The 18,211-nt window shown below is 64.4% G+C and overlaps 2 protein-coding genes across 5 annotated transcripts; both read left to right on the top strand.

The window, feature by feature from the left end:
* The first annotated feature begins 259 nt into the window (after nt 1-259).
* Nucleotides 260-3,406, top strand: ATP5F1D (ATP synthase F1 subunit delta). The gene is made up of 5 exons (XM_007994582.3): nt 260-501; nt 954-1,107; nt 2,671-2,759; nt 2,890-3,015; nt 3,316-3,406. Exons 1-4 carry the CDS (start codon nt 361-363, stop codon nt 3,010-3,012), a joined length of 507 nt encoding a protein of 168 aa, XP_007992773.3. The 5' UTR covers nt 260-360; the 3' UTR covers nt 3,013-3,015; nt 3,316-3,406.
* Nucleotides 3,407-7,080: 3,674 nt separating this feature from the next.
* On the top strand, nt 7,081-17,627 carry MIDN (midnolin). Of its 4 annotated transcripts, none has more exons than XM_007994580.3 (9): nt 7,081-7,198; nt 8,423-9,065; nt 10,100-10,187; nt 10,379-10,441; nt 12,475-12,603; nt 12,688-13,002; nt 13,458-13,614; nt 13,974-14,240; nt 15,453-17,627. In XM_007994580.3, the coding sequence occupies exons 2-9, from the start codon at nt 8,833-8,835 to the stop codon at nt 15,728-15,730; spliced, it is 1,530 nt and encodes a 509-aa protein (XP_007992771.1). In that variant the 5' UTR covers nt 7,081-7,198; nt 8,423-8,832; the 3' UTR covers nt 15,731-17,627. The 4 variants fall into 4 exon arrangements, with proteins under 4 accessions (XP_007992771.1, XP_007992770.1, XP_037850307.1 ...); XM_007994579.3 differs by having other exon boundaries at nt 7,082-7,198; nt 13,455-13,614; XM_037994379.2 differs by lacking the exon at nt 12,475-12,603 and having other exon boundaries at nt 7,082-7,198.
* The last annotated feature ends 584 nt before the right edge of the window (nt 17,628-18,211 follow it).

Raw genomic sequence — 18,211 nt, 5'->3', positions numbered from 1 at the left:
CGTGAGCCACCAGGCAGCCCAATCTTGAATTTCACTGAAGCTCGTTTTACTCCCTCCACCTCCCAGGACTGTCTCACCACCCTTATCTGACCCCCTGCTGGATAAGGGGCCAGAACAAAACTGCAGCCGGGGCCAGAACAAAACTGCAACCCCCAAAATACCCCACGACGGGGCGTTGCGTCCTCAACGTCGACAACGTCGCGTGCGCCCTGCTGGGAGTAGTAGTTCGCGCTTGCGCTCTTGCCAGGACTCCTCCTCCCAGACGTCCCTGCGCGTCGTCCTCCTCGCCCTCCAGGCCGCCCGCGCCGCGCCGGAGTCCGCCGCCCGCCCGCCACCCGCTTCCTGCCGCCGGTCGCTGCCATGCTGCCCGCCGCGCTGCTCCGCCGCCCGGGACTTGGCCGCCTCGTCCGTCAGGCCCGTGCCTATGCCGAGGCCGCCGCTGCCCCGGCTGCCGCCGCCGGCCCCAACCAGATGTCCTTCACCTTCGCCTCCCCAACGCAGGTTCGGTCGCTGCGGGTCGGGACCCTCCGTGGCCGCCGCCCCCGGAGTCCAGGGTCCCCACCCCTAGGGCGCGACCCCCCGCTTCCGGGTCCCCGGATCCGCGCGCCCCGGAAGCCGAGGTCACTCAGTCCTGGACCCTCGGCCCTGCCTCTGCCGCCCGAGCCCTGCGCTGCCCTCGTCCCGGGCACCTCCCCGAGATAAGCGCCCCCTGAGTGCCCTCCCCGATCTCCCTGGCCAAAGCCTGGGTGTCGCCGGATCGTTGCATTCCCATTTCGCGGATCAGTAGAATGAGGCGCAACGTTGAGGACCAAAGCTGCAATCTCTGATCCTGCACTGGGCTGTCTCAGTGTCTCACATCAGCGCCCGGACCCATTTCTCAGCAGGACAGGCCGAGTCCGGGGTGGGCGCGGGGCTGGCCTGCCCCGCCATCATTCCCCACGCTGTTGTCGCAGGTGTTCTTCAACGGTGCCAACGTCCGGCAGGTGGACGTGCCCACGCTGACCGGAGCCTTCGGCATCCTGGCGGCCCACGTGCCCACGCTGCAGGTTCTTCGGCCGGGGCTGGTTGTGGTGTATGCAGAGGACGGCACCACCTCCAAATACTTCGGTGAGTCCGGTGGAGGGCTGCAGGGCCAGGCTAGACCGGTGCTGCACATCCCAGGTCAGTCTCCGTCTCAGTTGAGGCTGCGAGAAAAAATAGTTCTAGGCACGGTAGCTCAGGCCTGTAATCCCAGCACTTTGGGAGGCCGAGGCAGGTGGATCACCTGAGGTTAGGAGATCGAGACCATCCTGGCTAACACGGTAAAACCTCATCTCTACTAAAAATATAAAAAATTAGCCGGGCGTGGTGGCGGGCACCTGTTGTCCCAGCTACTCGGGAGGCTAAGGCAGGAGAATGGCGTGAACCCAGGAGGCAGAGCTTGCAGTGAGCGGAGACTGCGCCACTGCACTCCAGCCTGGGCTACAGAGTGAGACTCCATCTCAAAAAAATATATATGTATATATATACAGAAAACTAGTTGGGTGTGGTGGTGGCCGCTTTAATCCCAGCTACTCAGTAGGCTGAGGCAGGAGAATCGCTTGAACCCTGGACGCAGAGGTTGCAGTGAGCGGAGATCGTGCCACTGCACTCCAGCCTGGGCAACAAGAGTGAAACTCCATCTCAAAAAAGAAAATACAGTTTTAGCAGGTTTGTCCACTGAGGAGCCTGGGCTGGGCGGTGATGAAAGCGAACCAGAGGGGACTCTGCTCTCAACCGGTTTATGACTGGCTCTGGACTAACCAACGTGTGATGGGTGAAGCAAGAGATGTAAAACCACCCAGGTCCAGTGGCTCATGCCTGTAGTCTCAGCACTTTGGGAGACTGAAGTGGGAGAATCGCTTGAGCCCAGGAGTTCGAGAGTAGCCTTGGCAACATAGTGAGACCCCGTCTCTACAAAAAATAAAAACAAACTAACGAGGAGAGGCTGGGTGCGGTGGTTCACACCTGTAATCCTAGCACTTTGGAAGGCTGAGGTGGAAGGGTCTCTTGAGCCCAGGAGTTTGAGACCAGCCCGGGCAACATAGTGAAATCCCATATCTACAAAAAATTAGCTGGTTGTGGTCCAGCTACTTGGGAGGCTGAAGCAAGAGGGCCGCCTCAGCCGGGGAATTCAAGGCTGCAGTGAGCTACGATCATGCCACTGCACTTCAGCCTAGGTAACAAGAGCGAGATCCTGTGCCAAAAAAAAAAAAAAAAAAATCCTCAAGAAACCATGTTAGGAGGGCTGATCAGATTAGGGGAGGAAGGTCATTTATGCAGGAAAAAAGCAGTTTTAAGCATCACTGGTTTCCAATGGTAGAGCCGGGTTTGAACTCAGCTTGCTTTTGGCCCGGATCCCAGCTCAGCCATGGGTGGTGGGTCAGAGGGAGGTCTCTGTCCCCAGGTAGTGCTTTTGGGGGTCCCTCCAGCTTCTAGTTCTTTCTTGGGGCCCCTGTTTTGTTCTCTAGCAGTTGCCCCCCATGTTGGGCCCCAGGGCCAGTCCTATAGGTCTGTTGGCACACTCAGGACACAGACTTGAGTGTTTGTTGAGCTTCTGGTTCACAGGGGGCTCTGCACTTGACCAGGGGCATCCCTGAGGCTGTCTGGCCCTGTGAGGTCTCACACCTTCCCCCCACCCCATTCCCCCAGTGAGCAGTGGTTCCGTCGCCGTGAACGCCGACTCTTCCGTGCAGTTATTGGCAGAAGAGGCGGTGACGCTCGACATGTTGGACCTGGGGGTCAGTGCCAGAGGGGACCTGAGGCTCACCAGGGCGGGAGTTGTCCAGGCTGCGGGGGAGGGAGCGCTGGGGGACCAGGAGCCGGGCTGGGGTCCCTGCTGGCCCCTCACTGCCCCTCAATCCCTTGCAGGCAGCCAAGGCGAACTTGGAGAAGGCCCAGGCGGAGCTGTTGGGGGCAGCTGACGAGGCCGCTCGGGCAGAGATCCAGATCCGAATTGAGGCCAACGAGGCCTTGGTGAAGGCCCTGGAGTAGGCGGTGCGTACCCCGTGTCCCGAGGCCCGGCTAGGGGCTGGGCAGGGGTGCCAGGTGGGCCCAGCCAGCTCCTGGGGTCCCGGCCACCTGGGGAAGCCGTGCCTGTCAAGGAGGCCACCAGAGGGCAGTGCAGGCTGCTGCCTGGGCCCCAGGCCCTGCTTGTGTTTAAAGCCCTGGGGACTGGGGCAGGGACAGACGATCCTCCTCAGCTTTGAGCTGTGGCTGCCACCCATGGGGCTCTCGTTCCACCTCTCAAGATCCCCCCAGCCTGACGGGCCGCATACCATCCCCTCTGCCCTGCAGAGCCAGTCGCCAAGGTCCACCTCGGCTTCGGAGCCACCTCTCTGGATGAGCTGCCCCCAGCCCCCGCCCCATTAAAGACCGGGAAGCCTGACTGCTCGGCTCTTGTTACTCCACCTGGCCCGGGGAAGCCGGGAGCGTCCGGGGCCTCTGCTCACGTCCTCCATGTCCCCCTGGGAATAGGGGCTTTGAGCTCCCTGGACTGAATGCCCTTTAGGGCACCGGGAGGTCTGTAGGAAGCAGGCTCGAGGGGGTGGGTGGGGTGCAGCCGGGCGGGCAGGGTGCTGACCTTCACCCTACGATGGTGGGGAGGTTGAAGGTCGCCAGTGATGGGGACATCGGGCGGGGAGGGGTGTCCCCGCTGCTCCTGACGCCTCGGCCCAGTTCCTGGTCTCCAGGCCTTGACCCTGAGCCCTGCCAGCCCTTGGCCCCGCCCACCAGCCTCTGGGAAGAGGCGGGCCCCACCCGCTCCCACGGTGGCCCCGCCCTGTGCCCGCCCGTCCTGTGGGTGGCCCTGCCTGGCTGGGTGCCGAATCTGCAGTGTTTTTGGCACCTCCGTGGGCACCTAGGCTTCTGGGTTGGCCCCAAATGGAGTGGGGTAGACCCAGGAGGGGGTGGCTCCCTGGCACTGCCCCGCTGGGCCCGCCTCTTCTCCTTTCTGTAACCCTGGGGGCGGGTGACACTGGCTCCAGGTGGTGTGCGGACGGCGGGGGTGGGGTCTCCTGATCTCCTCCCCTCCTTGGGATAGGGCCCTGTGGCGTGGGGTAGGCAACGGATTCCAGGGGGGTGAGTGGGGAGGGTGGGCCTGCCTGTGTCACTGGAGCTGGGATGGTGACAGAGGCCACCCCGGGCCTGTCAGCACGGACGGGCAGCTTACTCCCACGTCATAGTCCCATGCGGGTGACTTGCCACGGCTCCACTTCAGGCCAGGTACCATTGGGGGCCTCCAGGTGTGCTTGTGACTCTGAGGCCACCGGTCAGCAGATCAGGTATTCCGGAACAGCCCAGGGTCCTCTGCCTGGCTTCCTCTCCGCTTGGGCCTGAGGGCACGAGTGACCAGGCCCCCACTTCTCCAGGAACCCCTAGCCCAGGGAAGGCTGTGGCAGCCACCAGGCCACAGGAGCAGTCTCTGCCCAGGCCTCACCCTCCCCGCTCCCCGGCTGTAGCCCCAGGTCTTCGAGTTCCTGCTAGGCCACCAGGACCCTATAAATAAGACCGAGGGCACAGCTGGGACTTGGCAGGAGCTCAGGGGAGGAGCCGCTCACTCTGGGGACCCCCCTGCCCCCACCGCCAGGGAGGTGTGAGCCTTGGAGCCAGGCCTCAGGACACCCGAGACACCTGACACCCTGAGGGAACAGCCCGTGCTGGCCGGACGAGTCCTGGAGCAGGAGGCAGCCAGGGTGGGGCCGGGACCAGGCGGTCAAGGCCCTTCCGTGAGGACAGCCAGGGGCTCAGTGCGGCAGAACAGAGCACGGGGTTTGTCTCCATCACACCCAGGAACAAGTCACTCAACCATGGGGACACTGAATATGGGAAATGGTGGGGAAGCGTTTTAGCACGTTTATTCAACTGGCTCTGGGCATCTGGTCCCCAAAGGGCACACAGTGGCCCCCGTGAAGCCCAGCATGTCCCTCAACCCATGTCCCATTCCACTCCCGACCAGACCGAGGTGACTGTGTCCATTTCACTCCCGACCAGACGTGACGGCATCCAGGGCTCTCCCACAACCCATGTCCCATTTCACTCCCAATCAGACTGAGGTGACGGTGTCCAGGTGATAGAGCCACACATGAAAGGCGAGAGGCAGGGAGGGAGGTGGGGGCTGCTGGCCACTCAGAGAGGACCCCAATGTCCTGCCCGGGCTGCCCATTTGGTGCCAGCCCACAGCTCCCTCCACCACCTTTGTTCTCTCTGGAAGTAGAATAAGCCAGGCTCTGCAGGTCCCACCTGCGGCCCCAGCCTGTCATCCAGGCCCCATTAATAGACTCCTGCCCCTCCTCCCTCCAATTGGGCCCAGTTCACTAATAAGCCATTCCCACTTCCTGGACCACTTTTTTTTTTTTTTTTTTTGAGACGTAGTGTCACTCTTGTTGCCCAGGCTGGAGTGTGGTGGTGCTATCTGGGTTCACTGCAACCTCCGCCTCCCAGGTTCAAGTGATTCTCCTGCCTCAGCCTCCCGAGTAGCTGGGATTAGAGGCATGCGCCACCATGCCAGGCTAATTATATATTTTTTAGTAGAGACGGGGTTTCTCCATATTGGTCAGGCTGGTCTCGAACTCCCGACCTCAAGTGATCCGCTCACCTCAGCCTCCTAAAGTGCTGGGATTATAGGCGTAAGCCACTACGCCCAAATTTTTTTTTTTTTTTTTTTTTTTTCGAGACAGAGTCTCGCTCTGTCACCCAGGCTGAAGTGCAGTGGCGCAATCTCGGCTCACTGCAATCTCTGCCTCCCGGGTTCAAGCAATTCTCCTGCCTCAGCCTCCCAAGTAGCTGGGACTACAGACGTGTGCCACCACACCCAGCTAATTTTTGTATTTTTAGTAGAGATGGGGTTTCACCATGTTAGCCGGGCTGGTCTCGATCTCTTGAGCTCGTGATCCACCTGCCCCAGCCTCCCAAAGTGCTGGGATTACAGGCGTGGGCCACCGCACCTGGCCACATCATCTTTTTTATGTGACAAACTGCTACTCATTCCTCAAACCCCAGCCCCGGTGACCCCCTTCCAAGGGTTATCCCAGCCTCTCCCTCTCTGGCCTAGCCCTGACCCTGCGGGGTTGGGTGTGCCTGTCAAGGTGGGGGCCACAGCTGCCGGGAGCATGGGTGGCAGCCGGAAGGAGACCTGAAGCAGAGCGCAGCCCTGGGAGAGGCGCCCATGGCCAGGGTGGGGGTGGAGGTGGTCAGGCCAGATAAAGGGAGGAGCCAGATAAGTGGACAGGAGGTGCTCCAGTGGGGACGGGGTCCCCTTCTCTGGATAGAGGGGCAGACAGGGACCCACCTCAACCAGGGCCATCCTCAAAAAGCCGACTGGGAAGGGTAAGATGCACACCACATTCCTGTCTCATCGGCTGTGGCCTCAGTTTCTTCATCTGTAAAATGGGGTAATGCCCACCCCAGAGGTTGGGAACCAGTGCATGTCCTACATTAATGGGGGGGTGATGACCCCAGAGTGAGCCTGCTGCATCCCCTCACCACACTCCCACCCACCCTGGAGAAGCTGAGGCTGGGAGAGGCCAGTTACCTCCCGAGGTCACGGCATAGCCGGCTGGTGACTGGCTGGGCACAAGGCAGGCCTGGCACTGGCTAATCGCTCCATAAATGCCCTCTGAGGTCACCATTGACAGATGCAGGAGGCCAGGGCTGGCCAGGGCACCCCCACTCCACGGCAGGTGACTCCAGCCTGTTTTCCTGGACGACGGCCGCTGACTCAGGCCCCTCTTCCCGTCCCCCCTACGCGGGCGCCCCCAGGCGGAAGCACCAGGCCTGGGGCGGCAGGAAGGGGGCGGGGCAGGGAGTCGCACTGTACACCCCGAAACCCTGTCCCGGTGACGATTCGGGGTGCATCCGAGCCCGTGGCAAGGCAGGTCGAGACCCCTGTATCGGGGCATTCAAGGGGCGTCCCCCCATGAACTGCGCCAAGCCTGGGTACGGGGTGGCCCAGCCGCCAAGGCGCCCCAGGGCCCGGGCCGGCAGGCAGGGGCGGGGGCCAGTCTGCGTCACCGCCCGCCCGGCCCCCCGCCCCCCTGCCCGCCCAAACTCCACCCCGAGGGAAGGCGGCGCGGATAAAGGCTGGGGGCCGCCCGCTTGGCCCAGACCGGCCCGGCCAGCGCGCATTCAGTCCCGGACGAGGGTACTCGCAGCACTTGAGACGCAGGACCGGCCGTGCACGGTGAGTAAGGGGCGGGACCTGCGGGCCGAGGAGAGGTCCCCACTCTAGACGACTCAGGATGCCCGCACTTTTCTTTGTTCTTGGGACAGGAGGGGTTCGGGGTGCCTCTGGTCCTGGGAAGCCCCCCGGGGTGCGGGGTGGGAGGGGCTCCGCGCAGCCAGCACCGCCCTGGCCGGACCTCAGCCCCCGCCCCGCCCCCCAGGCACTCCCCCTTCCCCGCGAGTGACCTTGAACTGGTTGCCATTCCGGCCTGCGTTTCCCAGCCACGCGGTCCCAGTCTCTCGACTAGTCTTTCGTCCCTGATCGGGATTCCTCCCCCGCGCGCAGCCCCGTCGTCCTCCTCCCCTGCCAGGGGCAGCGCGGCGCCCCCTCCCCGGGACTCCGGGCGGCGCTCCCAGGCGGGCTCGGCAGAGGGCGCGCCCGAGCTGCTGACTCACCGCATCCCCGAGCGCGCGCGGGCGCAGCCGGGGACGCCGCGTCACGTCACGGCTCGGGCGGGCGCGCCTCGGGGAAACGGGTTCTGCCTGGGGCCGGGGGGTGGGCTCGCGGGTCCCCGGCAGCAGCCACCCGGCCACGTCACCGAGGTGCGGGAGCCCCGCCCCAGCCCCAACTCCGCCCCCACTCACCACGCCCTCCCCGGGGGCCGCGGCCCTAGCCGCCCCGTCGCCCGCCCGCCCCGGGACCCCGGCCACGAGGCGCAGACTTCGCGCTCCCGCTTCCGCTCACGGCTCTTCCCGGACGGACGCGGCGGGGTGGCCCCACGACTTCCTGCCCCTCCCGGCGCCGGGAACAATGGCCCGCGCCCCCTATCGCTCCCAGGTGGCTCCCCGGAGATCGTAAGGGGGACGAGGCCCGTCTCAAGGCCGGGGTCCCGCGCCCCCCGGGGCGCGCCCGCCCTTTGTTACGGGCTCCGGGCGCTTATGAATGGCTGCGGGCGCGGGCTGGGCGGGGGAGGGCGCGGAGAGGCGCCAGCCCCGCCCCCGCTGCGCTCCCCTTGGGCGCCGGGGCGCCGAGGGCGGGGTGAGAGGCGGGCCCGGCCGCCACGTGGGGCGGTGCCGCGACGGCTCTCATTGGCCCGGACTCGCGGCCGACTGGGCGCTCCGCGTGCGGCGATTGGCCGGCGCGGGGCCGGCGGAGTAAGTAGTGAATGGGAGGGGGCGGCGGCCCCGCCCCCTGGAACGTTGATACATTATAACTTTTTTTTCTTGTTACTTTCACCCCCAGATCCTCGGAGCGGCGGCGGCGGCGGCTGTTGCTAAGGGAGGGGACGCGCGAGGAAGCGCGACCCGGCCTGCAGACGGCACCCAGCGCCACCGGCCGAGCGGCGCCCCCTCCCCAGGAGCCTCCCCCGCGCCGCGCCCCGGTCGCGCCCGCCGCCCTTTAAAGGAGAAGCGAGTGCCGTCCCCACCCCCGGAAGGCGCCCCCAGGAGCCGGAGCGACCTCGGAGCGCCACTCGGATTTTGGATTTCGGTCTCGCCTTCCGCGGCTGGGACTTTCTCGAGGAGGACACGCGCTGCTCCGCGCCCCCGAGTGCCCGGAGGACCCGGCATCCGGGAAGCCCATAGCCCCTGTCCCGGAGGCACGGCAAGGATTGGCGGCGCCCGCCGCCCCCAGGCCCCCAGCGCGCGCCGGGGATGGAGCCGCAGCCCGGCGGCGCCCGGAGCTGCCGGCGCGGGGCCCCCGGCGGCGCCTGCGAGCTGGGCCCGGCGGCCGAGGCGGCGCCCATGAGCCTGGCCATCCACAGCACCACGGGCACTCGCTACGACCTGGCCGTGCCGCCCGATGAGACGGTGGAGGGGCTGCGCAAGCGGTTGTCTCAGCGCCTGAAAGTGCCCAAGGAGCGCCTGGCGCTTCTCCACAAAGACACGTAGGTACCGCGCGCCCCCGGCCGGCCGCCCCCTCGGGCCCCGGCCCCCGGGCGGGAACAAAGAGCGCGCCGCGCGGGGAAGGCAGGGGGCGGCCAGACGGGGGGCGGGGGCGCGCCGCGCGCTCTCGGGCGCCCTCTGCTCGGCCTCGCCTGCTTCGGCCCCCTCCCCCGCCCGGGGTCGCAGCACAAAGGCGGCTGCGAGGGCGTCCCAGGCCCGGCTTCGGCGGCCCCCCTTGGGGGCGGGCAGGAATCCCAGGGCGGCGCGGGGGTCCCGGCTGCGGGCGCGGGGGCCGCCGCCGCCCCCTCCCGCTTGCGTCCGCGCCGGCTTCCGCATCTGCTCGGCGGCCTCCTCTGCGTCTGGCTGTCTCCCCCCACTTGCGTCTCTCTCCCCCCTTTGTTCTCGCCTCCGAGCGCTCCCCGCAGCCTCCCCTCCCCCCTGGTATTTAAATCGCCTGCAGGCCCGGAGCCCTCCCCCCGCGAGCCTCCGGGGACACGCAGTGTCCATCCCAGCGGAGGGGCCCGGCGGGGGAGGGGCGGAGGGGGAGGGTCTCCTTTGTCTGCGCGGCGGCGGCCTGCGCTGGGGAGGTAGGAGGAGGGAGAGCCCGGCCCGGCGCAGCCCCCAGGGCCTCTTCTCGGGCCGAAGCCCGTGGCGCCCACAAAGACGAGCCAGGGCTAGAGTTGGGGAATTGGAGGCAGGGGCTGCTCTGGGGGCGCGGGAGAAGGTGGCATAGAGCACACTGGGGCCCAGACGAGGGGAAAGTGCCTGGTTGGGGTGCAGAGGGGGTGCCAGAGTGCCAGAGTCCAGGGCGGGGGTTCCACTGGAGGGAAGGGGTCCGAATCGCCAGGATGGGGCTCCCAGTACCAGACGGAGACCTCTGCATGCGCTCAGGGCCCTGGATCTGGAAGCCGGGAAGGGTTGGGGGTGGGAACCTATCCGTCTCTCCCCACACAAGCACAGCCCTCCCCCGCGGCCTCTGCTTCCGCGGCCCTGTATCGTCTCCGCGGAGTCTCATGCTCTTCTTTCCTCCCCCCAGCCGGCTCAGTTCGGGGAAGCTGCAGGAGTTCGGCGTGGGTGATGGCAGCAAGCTGACCTTGGTACCCACCGTGGAAGCGGGCCTTATGGTAAATGGCCATGGGGCTGCGTGCCCCCCGAGGACCCCGCACACAGGCAGTAGCCCCTTCCTCGGCACCTGTCCGCGTACACACACTACCTGGGGCCCCCACTCCGCCAGCCAGCAGGGCCCTCCCCACCCCATGCTCCAGCCTGTGATTCCGACCCCACACTCAGGCCCCTCTCCTGCCTCTCTTTGTAGTCTCAGGCCTCAAGGCCGGAGCAGTCTGTGATGCAAGCCCTCGAGAGTCTCACGGAGACGCAGGTAAGACCTCGCCAGCCCCTTCCTAACAGGGCAGTCCCGGGGGCAGGGTGCCTCGGCCACCGATGGTGCCTGGGAGTTGTCTGTGTTCCCAGGAGGCTGGGGGAGGGGAGGGGATGTGCCACTCTGCCTGGGTGCCAGCCTGGCCTGGCCTCCTCACCTCCTCTCCCCCAAGACTCACCACCTGACCCGGAGGGTTTTCTCTCCCACGGTGGCTGCCCTGGGGGAAGGAGACCTGGCTTTCACAAGACTGCCTGCGGGGTGACCTTGGCCCACCGGGCCTCATCCCTGCTCACACCCTGGCCCGCATCCCCAGCCCCCTCTGGCCCCCGCCGAGGAGCCCCCCCACCCCCCCGCCCCCAGTCTCTGTGGCTTCCCCAGAGCGAGTTTCTCCTTTTTTACATTTCTGCTAGGGGCCGGGGGCGGCGGCCTGGGTGACACTCCTTCCGCCTTCCGTGACCCCATCGTGAGAGGGTGGGGATCTCGTCACCCCCTCCTCCTCCTCTTCTCTCTGGCCTTTGTTCTCTACCCTGAAAGAGGAGGGGGCGGGGGCGCCCAGCCCTGGGGCCAGTGAGGCCTAGACAGGATGTTAGGAAAATATTTAGTAAGCGGCCAGGAGGGAGGCTGGGGCTGGCCCTCACCCGGTTCCCGGTTTTGCTGCGGCCTTTTTTTTTTTTTTTTCCTCCTTCTTTCCTCATTTTCTTGGCTGCGGCTGAGCCTTCCTCAGACAAGGGCCCTGGCCACCTCCCAGGAGGGTGACACAGGCCTCAGCAATCCGCCCGCTGCCAGGGTGGAGGACGCAGGCTGCCACCCGCCCCAGCGAGGGGGTGGCCAGCTTCCCGGGCCTCCCTGGCCCCAAGGCCCGTGCCCCCTTCTTCCTTCCCAGCGACATGTAGAGTCCTGCACCGAGGGGGCAGGGCGGGGGCCGGGAGCTGGGTGGTCTGCCAGGGGGGTGGCCACAGCAGCAGCAGCAGTGGCGTGGGGGCAGAGCCGGGGTCCCGAGCCAGGCTGGGGGCTGCAGGTGATTTCCTGGGGCGAGTGTGAGCAGAGCTCCCCGCTGCTGGGGGGCTGCGGTTGGCAGGGGGCCCAGGGCGTGTTGGCTTCACACCCTCCTCCCTGGGCGCCTGCGTCAGGAAGGAGCTGGGGTGGGGGGGCTGGGCGGAGACACTGGTCTCCCCAGGGTAGCTTCCCTGCCTGGCACTGAGTCCTGCCCGCCCATTTACCCTCCCCAGGGAGGAAGTTGCAGGGCGGGTGGTGGTGGGGACTCCAGCTGCTCTCGGGAAGCCACCTCGGGCCCTTCCTGCAAAGGCTGTCTTGGGGCAGGGGGGCCGGGCAGGCTGGGCCTCAGGGTGGGGGCTTTGCCCTGCCCTCCTCCCTGCCCCCCTCCCCACGGGCCCCAAGCAGAGAAGGTTACGCCAGCCACTGCCAGCGGAGAGCCAGGAGGGAAAGCTGGGAGGCGGTCGGTTCTGAGTCATCCCAGCCTATGTCACTTCTCAGAAACCTCCACCCCCCCCATCCTGGCCCCTGGGGAGAGCAGGGTTCTGGCCTGGACCCAGAGCAAGGGGCTTGGTGAGGACAGGGTCAGATCCAACCCACACCCACCCTGAACGGGGGCAGATTGAGGGTTTCTGTGCTTGGGGCAGGTTGTGCCCTCTGGGACTCCAGCCCCAGGGCGGTCAGGGCCTCTTCCTGCAGCCTTGCCGCCGCCCCCTCGGCCTCCGCCCCGCCCAGGACAGATAAATATTTATCTTGAGAAAGCAAAGGTTAGGACAGAAGAATTCGTCCAGAAATTCCACCCACTTGCTGGCCTTGGTGACATCGCTGGGAGGGGGCCTGAGATGGAGCCCCTCCCGCATCCACAGGCAGAGAGGATCTAGGGGCCCATGAGGGTGGGGGAAACGCAAAGTGAAGGTTGTTTGAGGTCAGCGACTGCCAGCTGGGCCCCGTCCCCTCTGGCCTCAGTTTCCCCTTGCAAGAACTGACCGAGTTGGCCAGGGAGGGGCAGGCCCCCGTCTGACCCGCCTCTGTCCCCACAGCCCCCAGCGGCGCCCGGGCCGGGCCGGGCTGGCGGAGGAGGCTTCCGGAAATACAGATTCATTTTATTTAAGCGTCCGTGGCACCGACAGGGACCCCAGAGCCCAGAGAGGGGCGGCGAGAGGCCCCAGGTCACAGCGCGGGGGGACTGGGCCGGGCTGGGCTGGGGGCGCCACAGGCTGGGACTCCCAGCTGATGGACCGCTCTCCTTGCAGGTCAGTGACTTCCTGTCGGGCCGCTCGCCACTGACACTGGCCTTGCGTGTGGGCGACCACATGATGTTCGTACAGCTGCAGCTCGCGGCCCAGCACGCTCCACTGCAACACCGCCATGTGCTGGCTGCCGCCGCCGCCGCCGCCGCTGCTGCACGGGGGGACCCAAGCATAGCCTCCCCCGTGTCCTCACCCTGCCGGCCCATGTCCAGTGCTGCCCGAGTCCCCCCGGTGCCCACGAGCCCCTCCCCTGCGTCTCCCTCGCCCATCACAGCCGGCTCCTTCCGGTCCCACGCAGCCTCCACCACCTGCCCAGAGGTGAGCCTGGGGAAGGGAAGGGTGACCCTTGGTTGGAATCCAAAGGGTGGGCCGTCCTGGGGAGGGCTTGGAGAGGACAAGTGCTCTTAGCCCCAGGTGAGTCCCTTGTATTTAAGGGCTATCCTGTGACCGCCGGCTGGTAGGTGATCCCCCAGCCTAGACTGGTGGGGCTGTCTCTGGACCCTGAGTTGGTGGGTCATCTCCTGACCTGACCTGGACCAGGGGATGATCTCCTGACCTTTGACTCATGGGTCATCTCTATGCCCTGGGTTGGTTGTGACCTCCTGACCCTGGGCTAGTTTATCTCTAGACCATGCTTTGATGGATCATCTCCTGACCTGGGCTGGTGGGTGATTCCCTGAGCCTAGATTGGTGTGCTGTCTCTGGACCCTGGGTTGGTGGTGATCCCCTGAGCCTGGACCCCGTGCTCACGTGCCCCTTCCTCCTGTCAGCAGATGGACTGCTCCCCCACGGCCAGCAGCAGTGCCAGTCCTGGTGCCAGCACCGCGTCTACCCCAGGGGCCAGCCCTGCCCCCCGCTCCCGAAAACCCGGCGCCGTCATCGAGAGCTTTGTGAATCATGCCCCGGGGGTCTTCTCAGGGACCTTCTCTGGTAGGTGTCACAGCACACGCATGACCTCAGGTGTGTCCCGTGACCCTGTGCACTTGGGGCCCACATCCGCTCACAGGCAGCTCCACACATTCTGGGCATACACACGCTGTGTCCATTTGCTCCCTTCACATGTCCCCCAGGAATCCCCACACACAAGCCTGGCCGTGCCCCGGAGGCTGCGGGTCACCAGGCGCCCGCATACTGGGGACGTGTCCCGCTCCTGCCCTGTGGTCCCTCGTGCACATCAGCCCACATGCCCACCCTGCTGTCTGAGCTCATGAGCTCACACCCGTGGATGCCTGTCCTGGACGTATGGGACTGTGCGCATGCCGGGCGCTCACGGCCACCTCTGCCCACAGGCACGCTACACCCCAACTGCCAAGACAGCAGCGGGCGGCCACGGCGTGACATCGGCACCATCCTGCAGATCCTCAATGACCTCCTGAGCGCCACCCGGCACTACCAGGGCATGCCCCCCTCGCTGGCCCAGCTCCGCTGCCACGCCCAGTGCTCCCCGGCTTCGCCGGCCCCCGACCTGGCCCCCAGAACTACCTCCTGCGAGAAGCTCACGGCTGCCCCCGCAGCCTCCCTGCTGCAGAGCCAGATCCGCATGTGCAAGCCTCCGGGTGAGTGGCCGCCCTCGGGTGTCCCGCCTTCCCCGCCCGCCTGAGCCTCTCAAGGCCCCTCTGTGTGAGCCGGTGGGCACAGGAGCAGCTGACCTGCCCAGGGCCGGGGGGGACGGCAGCTGTCGTGGCCACTGCTCTGCTCCAGCTTGGAGAGAAGGCAGCATGTGTGTCGGGCACAAAGTGTCCTTGTGTGTTCCCGGGGTGCCCCAGGCCCACTTCCTCCTGGCCCCCCCGGGGCACCATCTCCAGATGGCATTTGGAGCCTCTGTGAATGGCCAAGTCAGTCCTGGCAGGCCAAGGCGGGGCCAGAGCCCACCCCTAAGCATTTCAGTGACTTGAAAAAACACCCCCAGCTCCCCACTACTCCCAAACGGCGGGTTACTCCCCTCTGGAGTCTCACGGGAGGATGGCCACTGTACTGCCCTTGGGCTCCGCATCCATTGCGGGGGCTCCTCCCGGCTCAGTTTAAAAGCGGGACACCGGCCGGGCACAGTGGCTCACACCTGTAATCCCAGCACTTTTGGGAGGCCGAGGCAGGCGGATCACCTGAGGTCAGGAGATCGAGACCATCCCGGCTAACATAGTGAAACCCCATCTCTACTAAAAATACAAAAAATTAGTTGGGCATGGTGGCGGGCACCTGTAGTCCCAGCTACTCGGGAGGCTGAGGCAGGAGAATGGCATGAACCCGGGAGGCGGAGCTTGCAGTGAGCTGAGATGGCGCCACTGATCTCCAGCCTGGGTGACAGAGCGAGACTCCATCTCAAAAAAGAATAATAATAATATAAAGTAAAGGTACAACCCCTAAGTGTCTCCCCTCAGATCACAGAAGCGGCCAAGCCCCCTCCATGTAGGATTCCCGGAAGAATGAGGCAGGACAGTCCTGACCTCCCCAGCTCACGGTTGAGCTAGAGAATTAGATGCCAGCTGTGTAGCTGGGACTCCAGGCAAACACCACCATGCCCAACTAATTGTGTAATTTTTGTAGAGGAGGGGTCTGGCTTTGTGGCCCAGGCCCGTCTCAACTCCTGAGCTCAAGCAATCCTCCTGCCCGGCATGGTGGATGCCCTTGACTGTTTCCTTTGCTGGCACAAGTCTCCAGGGAGGGCAGGACTGTGCCTGACCTCAGGGGCATTTGCTGGGGTCTGGGGTGGTCCTCTGTGTTCAGCGGATGGAGGCTTTGGGAGTCACCGGCCACTACCTCCTTTGCAGGGGACCGGCTTCGGCAGACGGAAAACCGCGCCACACGCTGCAAGGTGGAACGGCTGCAGCTGCTCCTGCAGCAGAAACGGCTGCGTAGAAAGGCCCGGCGGGACGCGCGGGGTCCGTACCACTGGTCACCCAGCCGCAAGGCCGGCCGAAGCGACAGCAGTAGCAGCGGGGGCGGTGGCAGCTCCAGCGAGGCCTCCGGCCTGGGCCTCGACTTCGAGGACTCCGTGTGGAAGCCAGAAGTCAACCCTGACATCAAGTCAGAGTTCGTGGTGGCTTAGGATCTTCGGATCGGCCACCCTTGCCCCTCGAACCCCAGCCCAGGGCGGCGGGGACTCGGAGAGCCCGGGAGAGAGTGTGGTCCAGCCCTGGAGGGCAGGCAGCCACTCCCCCCAGCCACAAGCCTTTCTTTTTTCCTTTTTTATTACTTTTTTCTTTTTTTAAAAAGTTCAGACTGTGGTTTCCTGGACTCTTCATGGGCTTTGCTTCCTACCTCCTTCACCCTCCACTCCTGCCCTCCTCTTCCTCCTTCACTTCCTCCTCCTCCTCCTCCTCCTCCTCCTCCTCCTCCTCCTCCTCTTCCTACCTGTCTTTCACTCTGCGCTGGGTCAGTCCTCCCTGCCAACCTTCCCCAGCTCCAATATGTAGCAGTCTGTGGATGGCGGAGAGTGAAGGAGAAACCTGCCCCCCTCCCTTCCTCCGCCTCCTTCCCTCCCCCCCCACCCTATTCAGGTTTTAAGTCAAAAATGTTGATACGTCATTATGCACTTTACAGATAAGGGGAGGGGGCCACAGCGCGCAGAACCCATCCTCCCCCCAGTGCAGACTTCGGGGCCTCCACCCCAGGCCAGCAGCACCCAATGGGCTACAGCAAGCCAACAGGTCACAGAAGCCAACAAGGGGACTGTTTCTCTTCCACTCCTGTCCTTTTTTCTTGGTCTCTTTTTGCATTTTCCTTCATTTCTTTAAAAAGGGGAGCAAAGCCGTTTTAGCAGAGAGGCTGGGACTGGGGTCCGCACAGGGTTTGGGTGCAGGGGTGTGGCACCCTTTCCTGCCGGGAAGGGAGAGGGGAACTACCCCCCCCAGCCCGCCCTCCGCTCCGCCCTGCCCCGCCCCAGCCGGCAGACTGTGCTGTTTCCTCCGCCCCCACCCCCATGTTTTCTGACCTGCCTGAGCTTGGGGTATTTATAGACTATTAATTTTCTGACTGAGCCAATAGTGGTTGGGGAACTCTTGAAAAAGGGGAGAGAATGGCTGGGTGCTGGGGAGTTCCCCCCTCCAAGCCCTCCTTCCTGGCCCAACCTGAGGGATGTGGATTTGGGACTGTCTGGGGGCCCCTCCTGCAGCCAGGATGGGAGGGGGTGCTGAGCTGTGAATCCCCTGGGCAGGGGGCAACAACTCCGTGTAGCATTAACCCCGTGGCGGGGTCCGCTGCTGGTCTAATTTGGACCCCCCCGCCCCTCGGTGCCCCTGCCCTAGGGGTGTCTGGCTCCAGAGGGGAGGGACAAATCCCCTCCTGGGGCCATTTCAGTGGGGTAGTTTCTGCATTTTTTTTCCCCACTCACTTTTTATTTTTTAATGATAACGGAGATGTCTGGGCCCTTCCCCACCTTGCCTGTTGGTCTTGTCCTGGCCCTGCCTGTCCCCCCCTTTGTTCTTGTAGGTGAACCCCAGGTCCTCAACTCCCCCCTTTATGTGTGGAAAGTTAATGGTTTCAGATGTGAACATCACGTGTTGTAACTGTAGCTCTGTACATTTTTTTGTGGGGGGTGGGCAGGGAGGGGTCCCAGAGGGTAGAGCTCAAGGATTTGGGGTTTTGTTTTGTTTTCGTTTTTCCAAAAAAAAAAAAGAAGAAAAAAAAAAAGGAGAAACAGGGGTGGGTTTGTTTTTTGAAGAACTGTCTTGGATACCCTATTTAAATGTGTGTTCTGTTTTGTTTTTTAACGATTTTTAAATAACGTCTGTGCCTCCGCGGGTTGCGGGTGGAACCTCCAGGCAGGAACCGGCTCGCCACCCTCTGCCCCGTAAGGGCTGCCCAAGAAAGCATTACCCGCCCTCGGGGGGTCGGGCTGTGGGGGTCCCAGCACCTGGCGTGACTTTCATGTATGAAAACATAAAATTAAAAAAAAAAATACCTACACGAGCACCGTGATTTCAAGTAATAAACAGAAAATGGAACACGTTGACTCCCGCCTGCTCACCTGGTGGGGGGATTTGGCCTTGGTTGGGAGGGTTCCTAGAGTGGGGTGTCAGCTCAGGGAGTCAGAGGCACAGACCTGGGTCCCAGGGCCCCGAGGAGGGGGTGGGGCAGGGGCCAGGGCCCTGAGAAGTTCCCACGCTCCCTCCTGCCTGCCGGGTGGGCAGGAAGCAGCCAGGGCGTGGGAGGGAGGAGCCCAGCCACTTCCTGGTACCCAAGGCCGGAAGTCCCTTAGGGTGTGGGGCAAGGGCCTGCCTGCCTGCTTCGTGGCCTGGGCAGGACCGTGGCCCCCTCTCAGGACCTGCCGGTATGGGGGAAACCCGACCACCAGCTCTCCCCAGCCCCAGGAGTCGGGGGGCTCCCAATTGGCCAGGCCCACCCACTGCCCTTCCTGGAGTCTCATGTCTGTGTGGCTTGCTGCGAGGAGATCACCAGGCCAACTGGGAGGACCCAAGGTCCTGCAGGGTACCTTGGGCTGGCTAGCGATAAGAGGCCTGGATTGACCCAGCCCTGGGGGGCCTCTCTGGCCACACCTCCTGACATTCCAGCCCTTCCCAGACCTGGC

This window comes from Chlorocebus sabaeus, chromosome 6 (genome assembly GCF_047675955.1).
Source record: "Chlorocebus sabaeus isolate Y175 chromosome 6, mChlSab1.0.hap1, whole genome shotgun sequence".
NCBI lineage: Eukaryota > Metazoa > Chordata > Mammalia > Primates > Cercopithecidae > Chlorocebus > Chlorocebus sabaeus.
The sequence above is the reverse complement of the archived record's forward strand: the minus strand, read 5'-3'. Positions and strand labels throughout refer to the sequence as shown.